Raw genomic sequence first — 24,373 nt, forward strand, 5'->3', positions numbered from 1 at the left:
TCTACTTTTCCCAGCCACTGTTTCTATACTCAGTGTCACCAGGTCAGGAACACTCTTGGCAGCATCACCAGCAAAGGCAAGGACCAGGGATGGGAAGAAACAAACCGGAGTCTTAATCCACAAATGCTGGCCTTGTGTCCTACCACTCCTGTGCTGGTACAGGGTCAGGCGGGGCTCTGTAACCCGCTATACAGACGTCGTCAGAGTTCCCAGAAGTGCTCCGGGTCTGCTGGGGGCTGAACTGCGGGCATATGACCTCATCTCACTCCCACCAGGACAGTCCTACGTTTTTTGTTTGTTTGTTTTGTTTTTGAGACCGAGTTTTGCTCTTGTTGCTCAGGCTGGAGTGCAATGGCATGATCTCAGCTCACCGCAACCTCCGCCTCCCAGATTCAAGCGATCTCCAGCCTCAGCCTCCTGAGTAGCCGGGATTACAGGCGTGCACCACCATGCCCAGTTAATTTTGTATTTTTAGTACAGACGGGGTTTCTCCATGTTGGTCAGGCTGGTCTCGAACTCCCGACCTCAGGTGATCCGCCCACCTCGGCCTCCCAAAGTGCTGGGATTACAGGCATGAGCCACCGTGCTCAGCCACAGGTCTATGTTTAAAGGCTTCACTTCAGCTGGTGCGGTGGCTCACACCTGTAATACCAGCACTTTGGGAGGCCAAGGTGGGTGGACCACTTGAGCCTAGGAGTTTGAGACCAGTCTGGGAAACATGGCAAAACCCTGTCTCTACAAAAAATTAGGCCAGCGTGGTGGTGAGTGCCTGTAGTCCCAGCTGCTCAGGAGCCTGAGGCGGGAGGATGGCCTGAGCCTGGGGAGGTGGAGGTTGCAGTAAGCTCAGATCACACCAGCCTGAGTGATAGAGCAAGACCTTGTCTCAAAAACAACAACAACAAAAGGCTGGGTGTGGTGGCTCACACCTGTAATCTCAGCACTTTGGGAGGCTGAGGCAGGAAGATGGCTTGAGCCCAAGAGTTCAAGACCAGCCTGGGGAATGCAGCAAGATCCTGTCTCAATTTTTTTTTCAGAACAATTTTTTTTTTTTTTTTTTTTTTTTTTTGAGACAGAGTCTCACTCTGTCGCCAGGCTGGAGTGCAGTGGCGCAATCTCGGCTCACTACAAGCTCCGCCTCCCGGGTTCACGCCATTCTCCGGCCTCAGCCTCCCGAGTAGCTGGGACTACAGGCGCCCGCCACTGCGCCCGGCTAATTTTTTCTATTTTTAGTAGAGACGGGGTTTCACCATGGTCTCGATCTCCTGACCTTGTGATCCGCCCGCCTCGGCCTTAAAGTGCTGGGATTACAGGCGTGAGCCACCGCGCCCGGCCTTTTTTTTTTTTTTTTGAGACAGAGTCTCACTCTGTCGCCAGGCTGCAGTGCAGTGGCGCGATCTCAGCTCACTACAAGCTCCACCTCCTGGGTTCATGCCATTCTCCTGCCTCAGCCTCCCGAGTAGCTGGGACTACAGGCACACGCCACCACACCCGGCTATTTTTTTGTGTTTTTAGTAGAGACGGGGTTTCACCATGTTAGCCAGGATGGTCTCGATCTCATGACCTCGTGATCCACCCGCCTCGGCCTCCCGAAGTGCTGGGATTGTATACAGGTGGGAGCCACCGTGCCCAGCCCTAATACAAACATTTTAAAATAAATAAATAAAGGTTTCACTTCAGCAGGGGCTAGGTACCTTGCAGGCTCAGAGCTTGGCCCTGCAGCTCCAGTCCCTGGGTTCCCACCATAGCTCCACCCCTTACCCGCTGTGCAACCTGGGGCAATTACTCAGCCTCTGTGCCTCAGTCCCCCATCTGTGAAATGGGATAATAATAGCATCCACATCATATAGAGGCAGGCAGGATTAAATGAGTCACTATGCATACACTTAAAATAAGCATACACTCCTGTTATTAGGTGGAAGGGGTACAGGATAGAACAAACTTAAAAGCCTCTGTTCTACAACATGCAAAGAATGCCTAACCCTGTCAGCAAGCATATTCAACACTCCCTTCTTAGCCATGAGTGGGATCAGATCCCTGCAGACCACAGTACCTGAGCCCTCTGCCAGTAGCTGCGTGTGCTCTGCACTGCCCTGTGCCACCCGGGAAGGCTGTGGCACCTTCACCACTTGGCAGAGGCCTCTGTTCTCCTCTCCCACAAGCCACAGCCTTGCCATCACCGGCCCCCGAGTCCATTTCACCTCTCCCTGGGGCCTGTCGCCCACCCTGGGGGAATGCCCCTCTCGTGACCTCCAGAGCCCTGACTGTAAGCACCTTGGGCCAGAGTGGAGTCTGTCCTCCTGGCTCCCACAGGGCACCCAGCCCAGGAGGGGTAAGGAGTGCCTACTCCACATGGCAGCCATTCAGACCCAGAAGGGGCCTCCGTACTCTCCACTGCAGCCCTGGACAGCCCCAGCTGCAGGTGGCATGCAGATGAACCTGTCTGTCACTCCCAAACCCAAGTGTGTCTCCGGGGCAGGGGTTCTGACGCTCCTCCTGTGGCCCAGAGCCCGTTACTGGGGCGGGCCGGGCAGCAGCCCTCACCTCATTGCTCACCACCACATGGATGCCCGTGGGGCCCTGCCGGTAGACTCGGTGGATGTGCTGGGGGGAGATGCTGTACAGGTTGGCGATCTTCTCAATCAGCTCCAAGGTGGTCAGCTCTTCCAGGAAGATGGCGTGGTACACTGGGGAAAGGAAGAACAAGTGCTGCTTTCCAAGTGGCCATTCCGTCAGCATGAGCCTGCCTGTGCCCTCCCACCTGCCCTGAGAAAGCAGTAAGTCCTTTGTCAAAACGCCACGCCCAGGGCGGCGGGGCAGGGCCACACTGCCACTCTTTTTGTTTTGTTTGTTTTGTTTTGCAATGGAGTCTTGCTCCATCACCCAAGCTGGAGTGCAGTGGTGTGATCTCGGCTCACTGCAACCTCCACCTCCTAGGTTCAGGTGATTCTCCTACCTCAGCCTCCCAAGTAGCTGGGATTACAGGTGTGCACCACCACACCTGGCTAATTTTTGTATTTTTAGTAGAAATGGGGTTTCACCATGTTGGCCAGGCTGGTCTCAAACTCCTGACCTCAGGTGATCCGCTCGCCTCAGCCTCCCAAAGTGCTGGGATTACAGGCATGAGACACCGCACCCGGCCAAGCTGCCATTCTTGAGTCCTCTGGGTCTCTCTTGGGGTGCTTATGTGAAATGCAGAGATCCCTAGACCCATCCCCGGCCCAGTGACACCCAGCTGGGCTAAAGGGAGTATCAGGCAATTCTGATATCAGCCACATGTGAACCCACGTCAGAAGAAAGGAACAAATTCTGTCTCTTTTCAGCTCCTTGGCTGTTTAAAGGGTTCTTGGATAGCTGGAGGGCAATGAGTGAACGTCTTTTCCCTCCCTGCAACACAGACCATACTCAGCCTCAATACAGTAACCCTAAGGAGAGAAGGGGGCACCAGGAAGGCACCACGGTGTCAGCAAGTGGGAAGAAAACAGTGACACTGACACAGACACAGCCCGCACCAACCAGGCAGGAGCAAATGCCACCAGCAACCCAAGGTGGGTTACTCAACTTCAAGGGACCTCAGGTTCCTCAAAAGCAAATGCAATTGGATTAAATTCAAGAGTCCCAAGCCTTTCCCTCACCTGAGAAACCCTTGGTTCAATAAACCAATAAACCTCATCAGAGGCCCAATATTTTAAAAGCACACACAGGTGGCCGTGGTGGCTCATGCCTACAATCCCAGCACTCTGGGTGGCCAAGGCAGGCGGATCTCTGGAGCCCAAGAGTTCAAGACCAGCCTGGGCAACAGAATGAGACTCCATCTCTACAAAAACATATAAGAATTAGCCAGGTGTGGGGGTATGCACGTTTCTTTTTTTTTTTTTTTTTTCCCTGAGACAGAGTCTCACTTTGTCACCCAGGCTGGAGTGCAGTGGCGTGATCTCAGCTCACTGCGACCTGCGCCTCCCAGGTTCAAGTGATTCTCCTGCTTCAGCTGGGATTACAGGCACGACCATGCATGGCTAATTTTTGTATTGTTTTTTCAGTAGAGACGGGGTTTCACCATGTTGGCCAGGCTGGTCTCAAACTCCTGACCGCCTCGGTCTCCCGAAGTGCTGGGATTACAGGCGCGAGCCGCTGCGCCCGGCCTACTTTTTCAATACTTAGAGACTGGGTCTTGGTATGTTGCTCAGGCTGGCCTTGAACTCCTGGGCACAAGCAATCCTCCCATCTCCCCAGGTGCTGGAATTATAGGTGTGAACCACCACACCCAGCCATAATTTTGCTCCTAAAACAAACCAAGCTGCCAGCAAAAAGAAGTAGCAGGATCCCAGGCTGACGCCTTTCACCAAGGCCACTGGGAGTGCTCGATGGGAGCAGAAAGGCAGACGGCCACGCCTCTTAGGTCCTGGAGAGAGCCTCCTCTCATCAGGAGCTGCATGGGGAGCAGTTTGAGGAAACAAAAAGCACCAGGGTGGGCATTCCTGGCTCCAATCCCGACTGCCACTCACTGGAAGCAAGATCTGGGACAATCCCAACACCTTCCCAAGCCTCGGGGTGTGCACTGAGGCAGCACCCACACTGTGGGGCCACCAAGAGGTGAGACCATGCACCATGCAAGGAGCATGCACTGGGCTGCCCTTTCCACGTGTGGGCATGTGGGAGCCCAGGACTGTCCTGCATATTCACTGGAAATGAACAGAGGCCGGACTGCGGGTTTGAAAGCCAGGCTGCGGGACCTGATGTGTGGGTCCCAGCTCTGCTCCCCACAACTCACCACACAGGTTGCTGTCTCCACTGCCCTCCCGCTTCTGCTGCAGGGGCACTCGATTCTGCTCCAGCTCCTGACAGACATAAATGGTCATCTTTGGCCTCACATTCCTGGCAGGAGAAGAGAAAATAAATACTAGGTGTGGTGGACCAGGCGCAGTTGTTTTAGAATATTCCAGGATGGAAACAATAGTGGGCAGAACTGGGGGAGGAAGAAAGACAGCGGTGGTGACGCGGAGTGCCTGTCATGGGGTGGTGAATGACCCTCCCAGGCCCCGCAGCCTGCCAAGGGGCGCTCTGCCCCAGACCACGAAGCTCAACATACAAGACGTTTTCAGGCAACAATGAGAGCAAGCGCTGTCTGTGGCTTGCTGTGTACCAGCTATTGTTCTCAGAACACGCGTAACTCATTTCATCCTCACACAACTTGCGAGGGAGCTAGGACCACTGCTGTCATTCCACAGTTGAGGAAACTGAGGCTCGCAGGGCAAACGGCTTTCCCTTCACTGCACAGCACCTAAGAGGCAGATCTGGGACTCGAACCCAGGCTCTCACTCTAAAACCATGCTGTCCATGTGTGGCTATTTACACTTAAAGTCACTAAAGTTAAACACAAATTTTGTCCATGACATCAGCCTCGGTCCAAGTGCTCCACAGCCACACGTGGCCAGCACAGCTGCAGAACGTCTCTGCCATGGCAGGAAGGTGTGCAGGATGGCGCTGCTCTGGAGTCTGCCCTGAAACGGCTGCACGATACCATCGGACTGGCCCCAGTCCACAGCTCCCCTCAGGGAGGGAGCAGCTCCGAGCCCAGGACCACACAAGCATCTGAGAACATGGGCAAGGGGCTCAGAGGCCAAGATCCAGAGGCCAAGGCTCTCGTCCAACCAAGAAGAGGGAGGGACCTCCAGGCAGGGTCTGCGGCAGCCGGCCACATCTCCCACTGCAGTGTCTCACTCCCCTGCTGTGGCCTGTGCCCCTCTTGCCACACTTCCTCCTACACTTGACCCCACACTGCAGGAGCCCTGTCCCCCCAGGCCAGACCACCCGCCATCCAAGAGGCTGAGGTAGGAGCTTCCCACCACGTGCCACAGGACCTGAGCCTCTGGCTGGCTTCACAGAGAAACCAACACCTACCGGCCTTTGATGGCGTTGAAGAGCCGGATTCCATCTGCGGGACCACAGATCTGGACCAAATCATCTCGGGACATCTTCAGCAAGTCAGCACCTAAGCAGAAAAATGGCGGTGCCTGTTACACGGGACACAGAGAAAGGGCTCGTTCCCCAAGCACCGGCAGACCCCATAGCACTGGGGGTAGGGGGTGGGGAAGAGCCAGATGCACCACCTCACAGAGAGAAAATGGCAAAATGCCCAACGACATCAGAAGATCACAGCCCAGGAACTGCCAGGGCTCACAACAGTGAGTACAACAGAAGCCAAAGGGCCCCCACCGCCTGCCCCGCTTTCTTTTTTTTTTTAAAGAGACGAGGTGTCACTATATTGCCTAGCCTGGCTGGTCTTGAACTCCTGGGCTCAAGCAGTCCACCCACCTCAGCCTCTCAAAGTACTGGGATTACAGACATGAGCCACTGCATCTGGCCTCTTTTCTCTTTTTTTGACATATAATCTGTATGCACAGATGTCATCGGCACTGTGGCCACGTGTGCATCTGTCTGTATATGGAAGTATACGGCTCGCTGGATGCTGACAATCTGAATACACCCTGGGACCCAGCACTGAGAGCAAGCAGTGGAACATTACCAGCCTCCTGTAGGCCTCTTGTGCCAGCCACCACCCCTACTCCCACCCAGGGGAACCACTATCCTGACTTGCTACAGTGCAGACACGTTGTGCATGTTCTCTGAAGTTTCTGTACGTGGGACTGAACGGTCGGCACTCCTCCTGGTCTGGCTTCCCTCTCTCCAAGTCATGTTTCACGGTGCATTTGTGTGGAATGCAGTCACAGACTGTTCGTGCCCGTTATCACCTATTATCATTGTATGTCCACACCACAATTCGCATACCCACTTTGTGTGGATGGGTGCTGTGGGGGATTCTGGTCTGGGCTGTTAGGAACAGGCTCTCTGAATGCTCTCATACATGTCTTTGTTCATTGCACAGGTGCATGTCTGCCAGGTCCAGCCCCAGAGAGGGCTGTGGGACCGTAGGGTGTGTTTGGCTCTGGCAGATACTGCCAGCAGTTTCCCAGACCGTTACATCCATGTATGGTCCCACCAGCAGCATGTGAGGACGGGCCCACATTTAAAGGAACATGGGAAGGCGACTATCTCATGGGGACAGAAGCGAGCATAGTGTGAGGGCTGCCCCTTCCTCAAAGCCCAAGGGGGTCCCCGAGAGCCTGGTCCCACACACTCTCCAAGTACGAGTATCTCAGCCTCAGCTGAAAGCCTGCCCAAGGCCATGATTCCCACCCCTGTCTTCCCACCACAATAAGATACAGTTTTAGGTACAATTCTATAGACACAATGGCTTCCTTTCCACTGGGAGTAAAAGCCAAAGTCCTTCCACTGTTCTTCCAGGGCCCCATCCTGTCTGTGTCCCTGGGTACCTTTCTGACCCCTCCTCCCCGGGCCACTCCACTCCACCTGGGTCCCCTGCTCTGTGACCACACAAGGCAGGTGCCCACATGGTGGCTGACTGCCCTACTTAAGACCACAGCCGGCATTCCTCCCCCTCCTCCACCCAGTCCAGCTCAGGGTCCTTTCTGAACCCCCACCCCAATCACACAGGTCGCACCGCACTGAAATGAGCGGTCTATGCATCTGTACTGACTTACAGCTACAAGCTCCCAAGGACAGGGTCACTGTGTTTCCCCGCCCAGGGACCCTCCCCCAACAGGCTCTCAGCAAGGCCGAGCTGAGGGTGTGCAGGCACCATTTCTCTTCCACTGCCACGGATGTCTGTGGAATCCGCTCCTCTAGCTGTGGCCAGGCCTTTACTCTGTCACTGTGGATAAGCTCTACTTGCTGGCAAGGCTCACTGCTCACCTGGGACCTTCTGGGGACAGCATCTCCTACGTCTAGCACCTGGCCCAGGGCTTTAAAGAACCCACAATTCAGCCGAAAGATGCTCACCCGAGAAGCTGGCAAACAGCCGGCAGAACTGCGAGAACCTGTTGCGGTGCAGCCACTGCTGGGCATCCTGGATCGAGGCTGATGGGAGCAGGTGCTGTGGGCAGAGGGGAGAGGCTTGAGATGGCGGCTCAGGGCCCACGAGGGACCGCCAGCCAGAAAGCCCTGCTCAGACACTTACGTCACTGCCCACGGGCAGGGCCTCCACCGGGTGGGTCGGAGAGGTGTTGCTGCAAAGGAAAAGGAACCAGTGATGAGGACGGAGGAGGCTCCCAGGGCCATGGCCAACGTCCCGGCACCCAGCCTGGCACTTTCACTTGCCGTTAGGTGCGGCATTTGTTCTAAGTGGAATGAGTCCTCAAGAATTTCCTGAGTCACAGAAAGAGGAGAGGGTAGAGGAATCCCACGGGGAGTTATTTTGCAGTGAACAAGCACCCACGGCTTGACATCCATCCACGAGGAAAACCACTGTTCTGTTCTCCCGAGAGGGGGTGCACAAGCTTCCTCGGGGGCTAGATTGGGGAGGAGGCACAGACCTGAGCACTCTCCAGGTGGATGGCGGTGAAGGCTGCACAACAGTGTGAATGGACTTAATGGCACCAGACTGCACGCTTAAAAACGGTAAATTTTGTGTTATGTCTATTTCTCCATAATGGGAAAAAGAGACCCTTGCAGGGCTGATCCTCAGACCGGTCATCAGTGAAGACAGCCGCCACTTCTCACCAAGTGTCTACGGGGTGCGAGCATCGTACACTCATTCCTCCCAACCCTGTGTAGAATTCTTACCCCCCTTTTGCAGTAGAGAAACCGAGGCTCAGGGAGGTTAAGGGAGTTACCCCGCAAAAGGCAAAGATTGAAGACTAGGTCTGCCTGAATCTAAACATAACACTGTTTCTGTGTCTACCCTCACTTCCCCGGGGACTCCTTGGTAAAATCAGGTTCACAGACAATCTCGCTTTCTTATTAGAAAAGTTCTGTCTGCCACACATGGGCTCTGACGAACCTGCAGGCAGGAAACAGGCAGCCTCCACCCGGCACTCTCCCGCCTCCATCCCTGCTGCCAGCACAGGCCATGCAGCCCTCACGGTGACCCATGGCCCCGTGCCGTGCAGCCCCCAACAGTTAGGAAACTGCCTGCAGCTCCAGCACTGTCCCGTCACAGCGTCCTCAGGGTCCATGTGGCCTGTGTGTCTGCAGAGCTGTGTGGGACAGCAATGAAGCCAGCTTCTATGTTGTAAGGCCTGCAACCCAAGGCAGAGAGGACCCTAGCCAGATCCCCTCACCCCCACACTCGGTGATCACGCTGGACAAAGAGCCAGGAAGGGCCCCCCAGACAGCTGCTCCCTAAGGCTCCACTGTCAGGAGGGCCATTCTGCCCCAGAGGGCACCAGAGGCTGTCTCGGGTGGCTGACCTCATGCACCCTCAAACCAGTCCTGGTTTCACCCGGTTAAGTTCTGGGCCGCTGCCCCACCCGACAGCGTTTACAGGGGTGTTTCTGAGCACTAAAAGTTGTGTAAATGCTAAAGACAGTTGTGACTGCAACACGAGTTAGCTACTCTGAGACCCAAACAGAAAGGAGAGGAGACCCAGAAAGGAAGACTAAGAAAGGAAAGCACATCCGTCTTCATTCCAGGGAACCCAAAGAAAGAAAGGTGGGACGTACCCTTCGCCGAGGCCAAAGCTGTTTGGAGAGCCATTGTAGCTTGGGGACGGGGCGCTGTTCACCTGGTAGGCCACGTCGGGCCACGGAGAGCACTGCAGGAGAGAGCACAGGGCCGAGCTGGGATCTGGAGAGGTGCTGAGTCGTGATCCCCAGGTCCTCCCCAGCAGGCACGCACTGACACCAATGCATGAGACCCCGACCTGTCAAACTGCGCTTCCCCAGTACCCACAACGAGCCATGGCCAGGCAGGTTCTGAGGGCCACAGGAAGGAAACCAGCAGAAATGTTCAGAAGTCACCCCTGGAGCAAGGGAAGCACGCAAGGGGTCTCTCTGGGCTTCCCAGCAGTAACACCAGAGAGGAAACCTCACAGTCACGGGATTCTTGAGTTGGTCCAGGAGAGAGAAAAAACAAAACCGGCCAATTGCTCAGAAACTTCTTTTCCCGGGAGACACAAATTCGTGTAAACGTCTGTTACAGGGAGTGCTGGGCCACAGGCAACTTCCAAACAAAAAAAATAAGCAGTAAGAGTCAGTATTACAACCTGTGCTTTTTGCAAAAAGAACCTGCCGACAGGGGCAAAGGTCCTTGTGCAATCACCAAAAGCAGCTCCTCTCGGTGAGATTCAACCGTGCTCATTCCATTGGAGGCATTCTGCTAGGGGCTACGGGAGATCCACAAACACGAAAGACGTGATCCTTGCCCTCAAAAACATGCTACTATGGAAGCCAAAAACAGATGCATGTGGAGTCTCCCAAAGGAAGCAAGGATGTATAGGTTTTGCCTGCTGGAGAAAGTCCATCCAGCAGAAAAAGTTCCTCTCTTCCCCGGCCTGCAGTGATGCCTCTTCAGAGAGGGACAATTTGAAGCATTCCTGAAGATTTACTGTCACCCGCCAAACTACAGTGTTGGTCAATATTTAAGTGTTGTGAGTGTGGGCTCGAATCTGTTGGTGCTAAATCCTACAGCCCAAGGAGGAAAGCTGAACAGCCGGTAGAAAAGGCAGCCAGCGCCTCCCAGGGTGGGCTTTCAACTAGACTGCACTGTGGCAAGGGCTCGGACAGACCTGGCAAGCGGCTCACCAGGACCTCTCTTCCCAGGGGCAGTCAGCAGAGGAGGGGAGAGGCTGAGGCTCAGTTAGGGAGAGAATGGTATCAGGAGGTGGGCACACTGGGCAGCGGCACCAGCACAGGCATGAACCAAGTATGGGAAGAAACTAGTCTGGCCTCTAATCCATCAATGCAGTCCTTGCATCCTGCCACTCCTTTGTGGGCTGAGGGGGAGGCAGGTGACTGACCTTCAGTCAGATAAAACGCCAGTGCACATCTGTCTGACCATAAATTAGTTTTTACACTGTCTTATTGCAAATACCCTTCTGCATGTACACACACACATATACATACAGCTGCTCGTCAGCCAAGACCGGGCCACCATTCTCTTAGATGCTCCAAGCCTCACCCCTAACAGCCTTAATCCTACCATGGCCGGCAGGGGCCTTACCCACGTGGAGGGCCTTCTGAGGAAGTCCAATTACTCAATGAACAAATAGCACCACCAATTAGTCAGCCTGACTGCAGAACAGAGTGGGAAAGAGTCACACAAAAATTCCCAGTGAAAAAGGAGGCACTAGCTGCAACTCGGAAAGGGAAGAGGTTAGGTACAGTGGCTCACGCCTGTAATCCCAGCACTTTGGGAGGCCAAGGCGGGCACATCACTTGAGGTTTGGAGTTCAAGACCAGCCTGGCCAACATGGTGAAACCCCATCTCTACTAAAAATACAAAAAAATTAGCTGGGCATGGTGGCGCATGCACGTAATCCCAGGTACTGGAGAAGGCTGAGGCAGGAGAATCACTTGAACCCAGGAGACCAAGGTTGCAGTGAGCCGAGACTGTGCCACTGTACTCCAGCCTGGGCAACAGAGTGAGACTCCGTCTCAAAAAAAAGAAAAAAAGGGAAGAGGAAGAACAAGCTCCTCAGGAGTTCCCATGGACATATGGAGAGTTGCAGCAGGCTGGCATTGCTGTCCGGGTTAACAGAAAATACAACCAGGCAGCAAAATAACAAGGGCCGACACCCTCCAACCCAGAGATCCCACTGAGAAAGGAAACCTGCCGACTGCTTCCCGTGTGCAGACCTTCACATGCACAGTTATTCACTACACCACTGCCTGAAACTCCAGGAGCTCAGAAACGACCCCGCATCCACCAACAGGCCATCACACACGACGCCACGCAGCTGGGTAAGGAACTAGAAAGCTGTAGGGATCAGGCACCAAGATAAGCTAATAATGGAAAAAAGCAAAGTGTGTCTATGTACACTGTTGGTGTATAAATGCAGGCACGGGGCAAACATGTGTCTGCACTGGCTTCACCTGCAGACAAAGTTGGGCCAGATGCACAAGGTTTCTGACCTGGAGGGGAGAAACCACGAGGCAGGGATGGCACTGAGAGGGATATTTTCTGTTGTACACTCTCTCGTACCTTTGGAATTTAAAACCATGTGAATACATTACCTACTCAAAAACACAAAGAAACCTAAATTGGGAAAGCACAAACGCGTTCAAAGGGAGCAGGGCTGGAAGTTATTTCTGAAATGCCTCCCGGGCCACTGGGTCTTATCAGATGGACACGAGCTCCAGACACTGGAACCCACCACGGCGGAATAAGCACCCTCAGAAGCACTCAGCCGAGATGGGCCATTTTCCAAGAATCTAAGCCAGCAGCCCCGCTCCTGGTGGAAGGCCCTTGGAGGCTCTGTCCCCGCACCCAGCCGGCTCACCTCTGTGAGGATGGTGGTTTCATAGGACGGCTGGTATTTCTCCTTCTCTTGGGCAGTTCTTTTCTCCATCTTCTCCCGGTCAGTCTTCTGTTTCCGATCGGCTCCCTTCGGCTGAGAGCACAGAGGACAGAGTCCAATCAGTCCCAGGCTGACAGAGGCAGCAGCCCCCAAGCCCTCTCCTGCTTCCCACCTCACCCAGGGCCCCAGGGCGCAGGAACTCAGGGGCAGGACAGCACCTATCTCCCCTCCCATTCCGCCTGACTGTTTCCCCACCTGAGGAACTCGGAACCTGCCACGGGTCCTGCACTCTGCTGCTCAAGGGGAAAAGATGGTTTCCCACGGCCACTCGCTTATGAAAAGGAACCCTGGGGACCCACAAGGAATCCCAGTGCATTCCTTGGGTTACCCAGGGAGAGCAGATGAAAGTGGAAGAAGTACAGGCTGCTGGTCTGGATTTAGTCTGTGCTTGCAACCTGATAAATCCTGGCCATAAGCTGAAGGCCTCCTTACCCTCAATGCTCAGGACACCTGCTGAGCCCCAGCTCACACTCTGTCTGCAGGGGAACGTCTCCATCCAGAGAGAGAGCCTGACAATCGCGGGTGCTTTGCAAACCCGGGCAACTTTCGAAGGGTGTGTAGGCCTCACGCCTACTATTATTCCCTTCATTTACAGTGGGAAACTGAGGCTTGAGGGGTTCATCAGGATGGGAGAGGATCCAAGTGAGAGTGGCCAGGTGTGCTGCATCGCAGGCTGGCCCCGCAGGTGCCACCATGGGGGGCCTTCTCGACCTCACTATGTAGTCTGCTGAGCATTTGCATCTTATGTATGAGCTCACGCCCACTTGGCGAAGTCAGATGTAAAGACTCCGAGCAGCGCTGGAACCCGAGCAGTTTTACTACGCACACAGCAGGCTACGTGTGGTGGGCAGATGATGAAAACAGTCGTTCAAGCTCAACGGTACCTTGAGGGATTTTCATTCCAGGGGGCACCTTTCTCAGGCTACGGCTTTTGGCTCCCAGATTAAGGGTTTTTAGGGAGCATCTCTTAGAGTGGTGGTCCTCAACCTCCAGGCCACGGACTGATGCCGGTCCCACGGCCTGTTAGGAACTGGGCCCCACAACGGGTGAGCAGCAGGTGAGTGAGCGAAGCTTCATCGTCATCTTACTATGAAGTAAATACCTCACAGTACTGATAGCCGCTCCCCACTGCTCACATGACCGCCTGAGCTCTGCCTCCCATGTCAGACCAGTGGCGGCATTAGATCCTCATAGGAGGGCAAAACCTTTTGTGAACTGCACCTGCAAGGGATCTAGGCTGGTGCTCCTGATGAGAATCTAATGCCTGATGATGGGCCACTGCCCGCCCTCACCCCTATATGAGACCATCTAGTTGCAGGAAAACAAGCTCAGGGTTCCCACTGGTCCTGCATTATGATGAGTTGTATAATCATTTCATTATATGTTACAAATAATCATAACAGAAATAAAGTGCACAATAAATGTAATGCACTTCAATCATCCTGAAACCATCCCCCTCTCTTCCGTGGAAAAACAGTCTTCCACAAAAGCAGTCCCTGGTGCCAAAAAGGTTGGGGCCCCGCTGCCCTGGAGTGATGCCTGCCCTGGATGAAGCAGGATGGCAGAGGTCACACTGGGATGTGAGTAACAGATCCAGCATCCTGGGTGACAGTGGGGTGTGTGGCAGCCATACTCCCACGACCTGGCCTCCCTGCTCCACCTCCAGCTCCTGTCCCTCAGGAGACTCCTCCTCCCTGCACAGAGGGTACAGGCAAGGTGGGGTTGTAGCCAGACCATGGCGGAGCCTGCATTCGGGGCACGCACTGGTCCTTGATGAGGCCTGGAGGGAGCTGGTTGCTCAGAGAGGAGCCCTGCCTTTCCCTTCAGTGACCCTGACACCCCACACAGCGTCCCAGGGAGTGGCTTCAACAAGCCAGGCTTCCCAGCAACTGGGGTGACTGGCAGAGGGAGGGGTGACAGGCAACTTGGCTCAGCTCAGCCTGGCTTGTGCGCACCAACTGCATCTGTTATGTGAGTGGGGGCAGGCAGGTGGGAGGACACCTCAGGCATTCTGAGGAGCCAGTTTGGGGTGACGAGGGGCTCCTGCCACCCCTACTCTCTGCGGGAGATGCCAAGGCCTTCCTCGGGGCACTGAGACCAGGCAGCTTCCAGCCCGACTCCCCAAGCAATGCCTGGCATGGGTTGAGGAGCCTGGTAGACAGAGCCCCCACTCCTAAGCTTGACCCAAGGCATAGAAGCGGTACACAGGGCACCCCATGGGGGTGGAGATGCCACCTCACTTCTCTCCTACTGCCCAGCACAATGTCTCCCCAGGGCACACATTGAGAGCAGCAGAACTAACCTGACATCCCTGGTGAGGGAGTGAACCGCTACCTGACCGGGGCCAAGGCTGGCAGAGACGTGGTCTGCACATGAGGGGAGGGTGTAGTCAGAGCAACAGTGAACCGCAGGCTAGGCAAAGACCACAGCACACAGCCATGCAGGTGTCCAGGACCGTCAGATCCCGGAGCAGGCAGTGATACCACGGGGCTGCCACGCCCACTGCTTGGTGGACGTGGTCGGCAGAATAATGGTTCCCAAAGATGGCTGTTTGCTAATCCCCAGAACCTGTGAATACGTCACCTAACATGGCAAACGGGGAATCGAGGTTTCAGATGGAATTAAGAGTGCTACGCAACTGATGTAATGGGAAGACTATCCAGGATTAACCGCGTGGCCCCATGTAATCACAGCGCCCTTACAAAAGGAAGAGGGAGGCAGATGAGAGGTTGGGGCTGCCATGTGAGAAGGACTCAGCCTGCTCTTGCTGGCTCTGAGCACAAAGGAAGAACCGTGAACCTAGAAATGGCTTTAGAAGCTGGAATAGGCAAGAGCCCCGCCCAGAGCGTTGGGAAAGAAACACAGGCCCGCTGACACCTTTAGCCCAGTGAGGACCATTCCGGACTTCTGACTGCCAGCACTGGAAGATAATAAATGCACACAGTTTTAAGTCAAAAGTTGTGGCCATTTGTGACAGCAGCAATAGGAAACAAGCAGAGCAGAGGAGCACAGCTCCCCTTGGAGGCCACTGCTCCGCCAGGAAAGACGAACACACATCCCTCCTGCCACTTCTGCCTCCCACTTGGGGCCGACATCACTGACTAACCAAGACGTCCCAAACCACAGAGCTGGGCCGGGGCCTCAGAACCCTGGTGCCCACAACTCCCAGGCAGCCTGGCTGTGTGGTCTCCTGAGTGCAGACTCCATCCGCTCGTCCTCAGCCCTCTCTCCTGCAGCTGTGATGGTGATAGCGTCCCCAGATCACAGCCCAGTGCTCACTGTGGCCCAGGCTCTGAGAAATGGCACCATCCCTGTCTCCAGGGTTGCCCCCCGGTTTATGGTTCTGCCCGTGGGCATTTATTCCCACTTCCATTCCAAGCATGGGTGTTCCACGGGCCCGTGCCTTCGGTCTGGGGGAAGATCAGCACACACCCAGCTTTCTAAAGGGTCCGGTCTAAAGCAACTGCCTCTTGGGTCTCCAGACCCAGAAGATGGAACTTTCTCAGCAGGCTCCAAATACACTTGAATGGGAAACAAGAGGAAGCTGGAATAAGCACCAGGGCTGGTTACTCAAGGCAATTCCGGCCCAGAAGGTGGGTCCACTACTTCTCTGCAGACACCTGCCAGAGTGGCCCCGGCAGACAGGGCCTATAGGGGCTGGGGACTGTGGGGCTGGGGCCTGCTTGGACATGGGTTGCCCTCACGCCCTGAGAATGATGCAAGCTCATGCAACCCTCCACATCTCCCTGAGGCCACACAGGACACTGAGCTGTATCGCTGGCTACTATCTTCAGGAAATAATCAGTCCAGATTGAAGAGATGGAAAATAGTGACAGGCGACTGTAAGGAATGAAGCAAGGAGAGAAAAGGGAGACGGTCCCCCTGAAAATATTTCTCTAACAGGAAGTCACTGCAAAGAGAAACATGGCTTCAAGTCCTAAACAGGAAGATCCGAGGCCAGGCCTCCAGCAGGGAGGGACTCTTGCTTTGATTTTTAAGGAGAATCTGGACGTGAGCACCCGTGGGCTACTATAATGTGCTTGGGAGAAAAAAAAGCTAAAATGTACAAATCCAATCATTCTTATAGAGTAGCGCCGAGGACCGACAGCCAGGACGGACATCCACACCGATGCTTCTGCCAGAAGCTGAGTGGGTGCCACAGGTGAAAATATGCCCCCAGCAGGGCAGCAGCAGCCTGTGGTGCCTGGACTTGCAGCTTGTGCACATTAGGAGTCCAGGTAGAAGCCATGTGCTAAAGGGATGCTGCGTTCCTTGCCGGGCCTCTAAGAGGAATCTCCAGGGTCTCTGCGGGTGACTGTGACCACGGGCCAGGCCAGCAGCAGGGCAGGGCAGAGCCTGCGAAGCCATCCTACCTTGAACACCTTGATCTGGCAGCTGGCTGAGTGCAGGTGCTCCGTGTACTCCCCATTCTCGTTCTGCTTAAACGTGTCAATCTGGACTCGAAAGGGCACTCCCTTCTCGCCCCCGTGCTTCCTGGGGGTGAATTCTGTGCTGATGCAGTGTACCTGGGAGGAGAAACGTTGGGCAGTGGCAAGGCAGCACCGAGCAGGGCCCTGGATCCCCCAAGCACCCCCTCTATGTGGAGGTGTCCTTCCCTGCCTGGTCAGTGCAGGCCTGCCCCGACCTTCCTGCTCTCCCCGATACTCTGTCCACTCCATCAGGCCAGTGGCCTCCCTGCTCCCCTGCCTGCAAAAGACACACATCCCCACTTTTGTCTCTTTACTGTGGAGGCCCTGCCTGACCAGTTAAATCCCCACCACTCCCCAGGTCACTGACCCCAATGACCTCAACCTAACTCCTCACCCAGATTCCTTTCCTTTGGCAAATCCTAGATGGAGGGCAGGGACCACAGCACAGCCCTAACCCCTCTCTAACGTCCTGGTGTCCGAGCTACTCGGGCCAGGCTGGAAGCATAAGCAGAAGGCTGGAACCATTTCTGTATTTCTGGTAAGTTCCTACTACATAAATGGACTCGATGTCAATGTATTGTTATAATACTGCAATAATATTATAAGAATCCAATATATAATTACAATAATAACAATGTAATAATTTTTAAATATATTAAGAATATTGTAATTGCAAAAAAAAAAAAGAAAGAAAGAAAGAAAGAGAGAAAGAAAAGATTGCTAACTTTTGTTGAGTGATTCCTAGGGACCAGGCAGTGCTAACAGCTCTGTATTCATTATCTGATCTGTAAGATGGGAGGTTAGAAAACTAAGAGGCTCAGAAAGGGGAGGAGACTTGCTCAAGGACACACAGCAAGCGAGAGAGCCGGGATCAAGGCAGAACCACAACCACAACAACACAGTCACATCCTTCACCACCTTGATCTCACATGGCATGTAACAAAAGGCTGGATCCACACCAGCGCTTGACAACAAAATAATTCATTCAATAATAGAAACTATAATAGAAAACATGTTTACTTTCAAATGATTTATGTTGGGAAATACTCATGTATAAAGCTTATATATTCTATGGGCAAAACCCAGATAGAATTCTAAAACCCTCCCCACTCTGTTCCCTAAATAAGGACCAACGAGCTCTGTGACTCTTCGCAACACTCATTCTCTCTCTCCTGCAGTTTCCTTCTCAGTGACAGGGAGCAGAAGCTCATCCAGACCCTTCCAGATGGGTTAGTTTTGAGAAACTGCAAGCCAGCCACCCCGAAGGCTAGGTCTTCCCCTGGAGGGCAAGCTCCCTGTGGCCCACCTGGATGAACGCAGAAGCTCTCTTCGCAGGATCCCACAAAAACTCCACTGCATTCAGCTGGGTCGGGCTGGCCCTGGGGTCCAAGATACCAACAGACAGTGGAATATCTGCATACACACACACACACACAGAAAGTGCAATTGTCAGCCTCTCCCAAATATTTCGGGAAGGACCCCGTTACAGGTCCCAATTCCTTCACCCCAGTGTGAAATGCCGAAAGCTCTGAAAAGTTTTGCATAACTTACTGGACGGAAAGCCTGACCTGAACCACAAGCGCTGTGTCATCTTCACCCCATTATGTATGAACCGTCATTTTATTTTGCTACAGAAATATGACCGTGCTTGGCTGCCTGTTGGAGATGTTCCCTAATGCTCTAGGTACACACACCGTATTGCCATTCTAGCTTCTGAATTTCAAAACCCACCTGGCCACAAGGATTATGGGTAAAGGACTGTGGGCCAGTCCCTGAGGCCCCAAATTCCATTTCCATTGCCGATCTATCTCTGTGATGCTCACGGTTATCTTCAACACTTATCAAAATCCTTTAAGCCACCATCCTTCCGCAAAGCCTTCCCGGAACTCCCTGTGAGCAGGTCTCTCAATTCCACAGACCTTTCTTTTCCACTGAAAACGGGTACTCCTTGAGGGCAGGACCCAGTGTATGGTCAGCTCTGCAAGCTCCCGTGGGGTTTTACACAGAGCAGGCGTGAGCTAAAACGCCTTCTCGGCATAAGTCCCAGTGGCATCCAGGAAGAACCCAACGTGGCGTGGGTGCCTCGAGCCTTGCCTGGCCTCTCCCGGCCAGGAGACTCACCGATGTCCAGGATCCGGTCTCCCGGCCGGCTCCACCGCCAGCCCTCCAGCTGCTGGTGCTCCGTGTACTGCAGCCGGCGGTCATGGAAGACCACGCGGATGATGCTCTGGGGAGGGAGGTCAGCAGGGGGACAAGTGACCGTGGGGGCCAAGAGGAACCCGCCTCTTTTCCCTGAGCCACAGCAAACCCTCCCACCTTTGAGGCCCCTCCTCCTGCAGTTTCCTTTCCCAGTTCTCAAGCTTCGCCCACTATCCCCTCCTCAGATGCCAGTAACACTAACAACAGCAACAACAGCGATGACTACCATTTGTCCCGGTATTACTAAATGCTGTGTGTTTATGTCTAATTTATTAACCCTTTTGTGCAGATGAGCAAACTGAGGCTCAGAAAAGTTCAACGCTGCCAGGCCATCTAATCCCCACCTGGGCAACAGGCTCCAGAGAAGCCAAACAGGGGCTGTCTCACCGTTGAGGGCTGGGCTGAACCTGGCCTCTCCCTAACCTTCCAGTTACTTGTGCCCAACTCCAGCAAGCCCAGGTGTCCAGACCCTAATCAGGCCCCTCTCCCCGAGGCGGTGAGAACGGCCTGTGAGGCTTACCTTGACATATTTTGTGCTCAGATCTTGAAAGTCGCCCAGCTTCCGATTCTCCAGTAGTCGGATTTCGTAAGACTGACCTGGATGGGGGTTAATGGGACATTTTCCATTTCTGAGTGTTCCTAAATTTGGGGTTCATCCAGCTAGCAGCCTTCTCAATACCCTCAGTGCCCATCCAGGCCTCAAGGCCCTGGGGTGCAAAGCAGAGAAGAAAGCCCACAGCCAGCTCAGCTTACTCTCTGGACTGACATCAGTCTGTCCACCCCGCCTGGTCGGGCCTAGGATACCCCAGGCAACACACCGTGTGACCCTACTAGAGACAGCACCTCTACAATGTCCAAAGAAACAGAATCCAGGAAAATACAGTTAGCATTAAAATATCTGAACACAAACTCATACGTCTCTACAAATCCTCCAATACATTAGGATGGAGAACACAGCTACTGAAATTCACATTACAGGGTAAATAACCAACCACAGCCTTTCTGAGAGCAGGTTTGAAGGAACGAAGAAGCCTGTTAAACATTGTCTCTAATAGGAGAATGCAAAGCATGTTCCCCAGTTAAAAGAATTCCATGCATTTGAAAGGGTATGGAAATTATATTCAGGGACATATAACCAGCACAGGCTGGATAAAGAATAGAAATGGAAAAAACATCCAGCCATAATAACAGAACATTTAAAAACATCTATGAAATCTGAAGGAAACTACACACATTTTATTGAAATATAAAATATACCATGAATAAACAGGACACACCATGCTCCCAGAAGGGAAGACTGTTATATATATATCTCAAATGATGTCAATTTTCCCAAAATTAAATGTTGAACTACAATTTTACAAGACTCTAGCATATATCGCAACTTAATAAAGGATGTTTTACAAATAATACAATAAATCATTTAATAATTGGTATTGGTATATCTAATTAGCTTTTTAATTTTTTATTGTTAATAATTATAGACTCTTAATAAGTTATAAAAATATGGCCAGGCACAGTGGCTTACACCTGTAATCCCAGCACCCAGCTGAGACAGGTGGAATCACTTGAGGTCAGGAGGTCAGGAAGTTCGAGCAGCCTGACCAATATGGTGAAACTCCGTCTCTACTAAAAATATAAAAATTAGCTATGGTGGCATGCGATTGTAGTCCCAGCTACTCAGGAGGCTGAGACAGGAGAATCACTTGAACCCAGGAAGCAGAGGTTGCAGTGAGCCAAGATTGCACTACTGCACTCCAGCCTAGGCAACACAGCAAGACTTGGTCTCAAAAAAAAAAAAGTACATTAAAGTCCTGTGTACCTTGTGCCAGCATCCCCCATCGCAGCATCTGATGGAACCATGGTACATTATCAAAACTGCAGATCTTACTTCGATTTCTCTGGGTTTTGCATGTTCCCTCTCTCTTTTTCTGTAGGCTTGTATGTATATAGATCTATGAAATTTTATCACATGTGGAGACTAGCTGTTTCTTTCCGAGTGCAGATCCTCATAGCAAATATCAAAACAAGTTATCATTACATTAAAAAATCAATTTCTTGTGGAGGAATAGGGAAGATGTTCATCAAAGAATACAAATTCCCATTAGACAGGAGGAATAAGTTCAAGGGATCTATTGAACAACATGGTGACTATTGTTAATAACAATTAATTGTATTCTAGAAAATTGCTAACAGTCTATTTCAAGTGCTCCCACGACAAAAAAATAATAAATATGAGGTAATGTCTATGTTACTTAGCTAGACTCAACCAATATACAATGGATACATATTTCAAAACATCATGTTGCACATGATAAATACAATTCTCATTAGTCGATGTTTTTAAAAGTCAATTTCTTAAGGTTTTATTTTACCATGAATGACTATTTATCAGATACTCAATAAGAAAGAACTTTCTGAACCTAAAACCAATGGAAAGAAAAGGACATCTGGCTATATAAAATTTAAAATTATTTCTATATATGAATATAAAAAACTTAATGCAACTGCAGACTAGGAAGAGCAAACCCAGTGACTATGGGTTTTTATTTATTTTATTTTATTTTTTGAGACAGAGTCTTGCTCTGTCACCCGGGCTAGAGTGCAGTGGTGCAATCGACTCACTACAGCCTCAATCTCCCAGCTCAAGCTATCCTCCCACCTCAGCCTCCCAAGTAGCTAAGACTACAGGCAGACACCAGCATGCCTAATTTGTTATTTTTGTAAAGACCGAGTCTCACTATGTTGCCAAGGCTGGTCTCGAACTCCCGGGCTCAAGTGATCCCCCTGCCTTGGCCTCCCAAAATGCTGAGATTATAGGCACAAGCCAACATGCCCAGAAAAGAGCCATTATATAGCTCAAAAAGCAATTCATTAGTACTAAAATACCCCTGTAGTGGGTTGAATGGTGGTCACATCCTAATCCCCAGAACCTGGAAATGTGACCTTATATTTGGAATAGTAGTCTTAGCAGACACAATTAAGATTCTGAGATGAGGAAGTCACCCTGTATTATCGGGGTGGGCCCTCAATTCAAGTGCGCTTATGAGAAACACAAGAGACAGAAAAGAGAGGAGGCACCATGTGACCACAGAGGCAGAGCTGCAGTGACGGCACCACGGGTCAAGGAAGCCTGGGGCCACCAAAGCTCGAAGTCTCCCCAAGATCCCCCAGGAGCATAACCCCGCTGAATTTCCGACTGCTTGTCTCCAGAACGGTGAGGGAATCATTTGATGTTTTAAGTTAATGCATCTGTAATTAACACGTTTGTATCCACTTGTTACAGCAGCCACAGAAAGCAAATACACTCCCACCCTCACCAACGAATAATGGAATGGACAAAGAATATGAAATTAAATCATTCATTCCAAACGTTTGTTCACACCTATCATCCCAGTGCTTTGGGAGGCTGAGGAAGGCTGGTCTCCAACTCCAACCTGGGCAACACAGCGAGCTGCCATCTCTACAAAAATAAAAATGAAAGGTTTGCTGAGCAATAATTTGATGCCAAATGTGGTGGGTGGGAATCCTAGGAACAGGGAGGGCAGCAGAGCCACACGGCGCATGTTCCTGGAGTTCTCACCACAGCTCCCCACCGGCCAAGACGCTGGCCGAGCACAGCCATGCCCACTGGGCCATACTCCGTCTCAGCTATTCCGAAGGTCTCTGGTCCCATGCCAGTGAACACTTCTTGACCACGCCGAACCCCAGTGCTGCTCATGGTGACATGCTGGGCACTTTTCCCATCAGAAGGAAGAGGAGCAAACCCCAAACTCTCGTCCTGCCCACTTGCCTGTTCAGATGTGACTCCTAAAAAGGTCTTGCTGCTGTATTCAACATGGCCGACTTTCTGAAAAAGCCAGATCGCATATATTTCCAGGCTCCTGAACCAAGAGTCCAGCACTCCCTTGATATCGACATAGAATGCTCCTCACACACCCTAACTGGTTTTTCCAGTGTCCTCTGCCTTTGCAGATAAAGAACGCAAGCCCTAGCATGAGGCCCAACATCCAGGTGGTCATTAAGTGAGTTTACGGGTGCCACAGGGCCCAATTAGCACTGACCCCCAGGCTCTGCAGGGCAACCTCCACTTACGCCAAACAGCAGGCGCCTCCTGTCCTGTAGAGAGTAATTTCCAGGCCTGAACGTAAGGGCAGCCACTTGGAGGGTAAAGCCATTGAGGGAGGCGTTAGGCTCAGGATCACAGCTTCTCCTGGGCCAGGGATCACGGCTGCATGAGCCTTCTCCACCAGCAGCGGGGTCCTGATCCACACACTTCACCACCAGATCCTCCTTTCTAGCCATGCAGATGGACAGCCAGCCACCCTCTGCATGCCTACCCCCATGCCAACACGGTGGGCCCAAGCTGACCTCCCACCTAACTCACACGGCACAACAGCACCATCCCAAAAGCCATGCAGAAGGTCACACACAGCCTGACGAGCAGGCTGAACTGACCCAGGGCACAAGGGCATTTCTCTGCCTGGCCGGCATCACTGCTGGGCGTGGGTAGGAACCAGAACAGTGGGCTATGAGAAGACGCGGGTTGTGTCTGTTCTGCTCACCACTGCACTGTGTGCACACAGTAGGCACTCAGCAAATGCATACATGTGATTTCACCTTCTTTACAGTGCTATAGTGCTGTTCTCTGTTAGCATTACAGGGTTTGCCAAAGTTAAGACACACTCCTGCCCTCAAAGGGTTGACAATCCTCTGGAGTATATCAAACAGTCCTGGAAGAGCCATATTATAACGCTGAAAATTCCGTTTAAGAGACGAAGGGGGCCCAAAAGTGACCAATAGGCATCCAAGATGAGGCGGGGAGTGTGAGACAGGTTCAAACCAGGGGATGAGAAAACATGTGACATGGGCTTTGAAGAGTGGGCAGGATTTCTGTAATTCAGGGGAAGAATGATAAAGAAATCCCAAAGCCAGCCAGGCACAGAGGCTCACGTCTATAATCCTAGCACTTTGGGAGGCCAAGGCAGATGGATCGCCTGAGGTCATGACCAGCATGTTCGAGACCAGCATGGCCAACATGGCGAAACCCTGTCTCTACTAAAAACACAAAAATTAGCCGGGCGTGGTGGCGCATCTTGTAATCAATCGCAGCTACTCTACTCAGGAGGCGGAGGCAAGAGAGTTCGCTTGAATCCGTGAGGCAGAGGTTGAAGTGAGCCAAGATCGTGCCACTGCGCTCCAGCCCGGGCAAGAGAGTGAGACTCTGTCTCAAAAAAAAAAACAACAAAAAAACACAAGAAGAAATCCCCCAAAGCAAAGCACAGCCAGGCAGAGGGGGAGGAGTGCCTCTAGGGAACAGCTGCAAACAGCTCCATTCACAGAGTGCTTATGTGTGGCAAGGCCCACTCAG

The 24,373-nt window shown here is 52.5% G+C and overlaps 1 protein-coding gene across 1 annotated transcript in view; it reads right to left on the reverse strand.

Moving 5' to 3' along the window:
• The window catches only part of TFCP2L1 (transcription factor CP2 like 1), a 70,473-nt gene that overhangs the window by 13,538 nt on the left and 32,562 nt on the right, over positions 1 to 24,373 (reverse strand). Inside the window, exons 3-13 of the mRNA XM_050750486.1 lie at positions 19,523 to 19,599; positions 18,925 to 19,030; positions 18,110 to 18,216; positions 16,747 to 16,899; positions 12,296 to 12,406; positions 9,519 to 9,610; positions 8,036 to 8,084; positions 7,858 to 7,951; positions 5,899 to 5,989; positions 4,769 to 4,872; positions 2,542 to 2,684 (exon numbers count right to left, since the gene is read on the reverse strand). Coding sequence (XP_050606443.1) covers positions 2,542 to 2,684; positions 4,769 to 4,872; positions 5,899 to 5,989; positions 7,858 to 7,951; positions 8,036 to 8,084; positions 9,519 to 9,610; positions 12,296 to 12,406; positions 16,747 to 16,899; positions 18,110 to 18,216; positions 18,925 to 19,030; positions 19,523 to 19,599 — 1,127 coding nt within the window. The remainder of the gene's footprint in view (positions 1 to 2,541; positions 2,685 to 4,768; positions 4,873 to 5,898; positions 5,990 to 7,857; positions 7,952 to 8,035; positions 8,085 to 9,518; positions 9,611 to 12,295; positions 12,407 to 16,746; positions 16,900 to 18,109; positions 18,217 to 18,924; positions 19,031 to 19,522; positions 19,600 to 24,373) is intronic.

This window comes from Macaca thibetana, chromosome 12, assembly GCF_024542745.1.
Source record: "Macaca thibetana thibetana isolate TM-01 chromosome 12, ASM2454274v1, whole genome shotgun sequence".
Lineage (NCBI taxonomy): Eukaryota > Metazoa > Chordata > Mammalia > Primates > Cercopithecidae > Macaca > Macaca thibetana.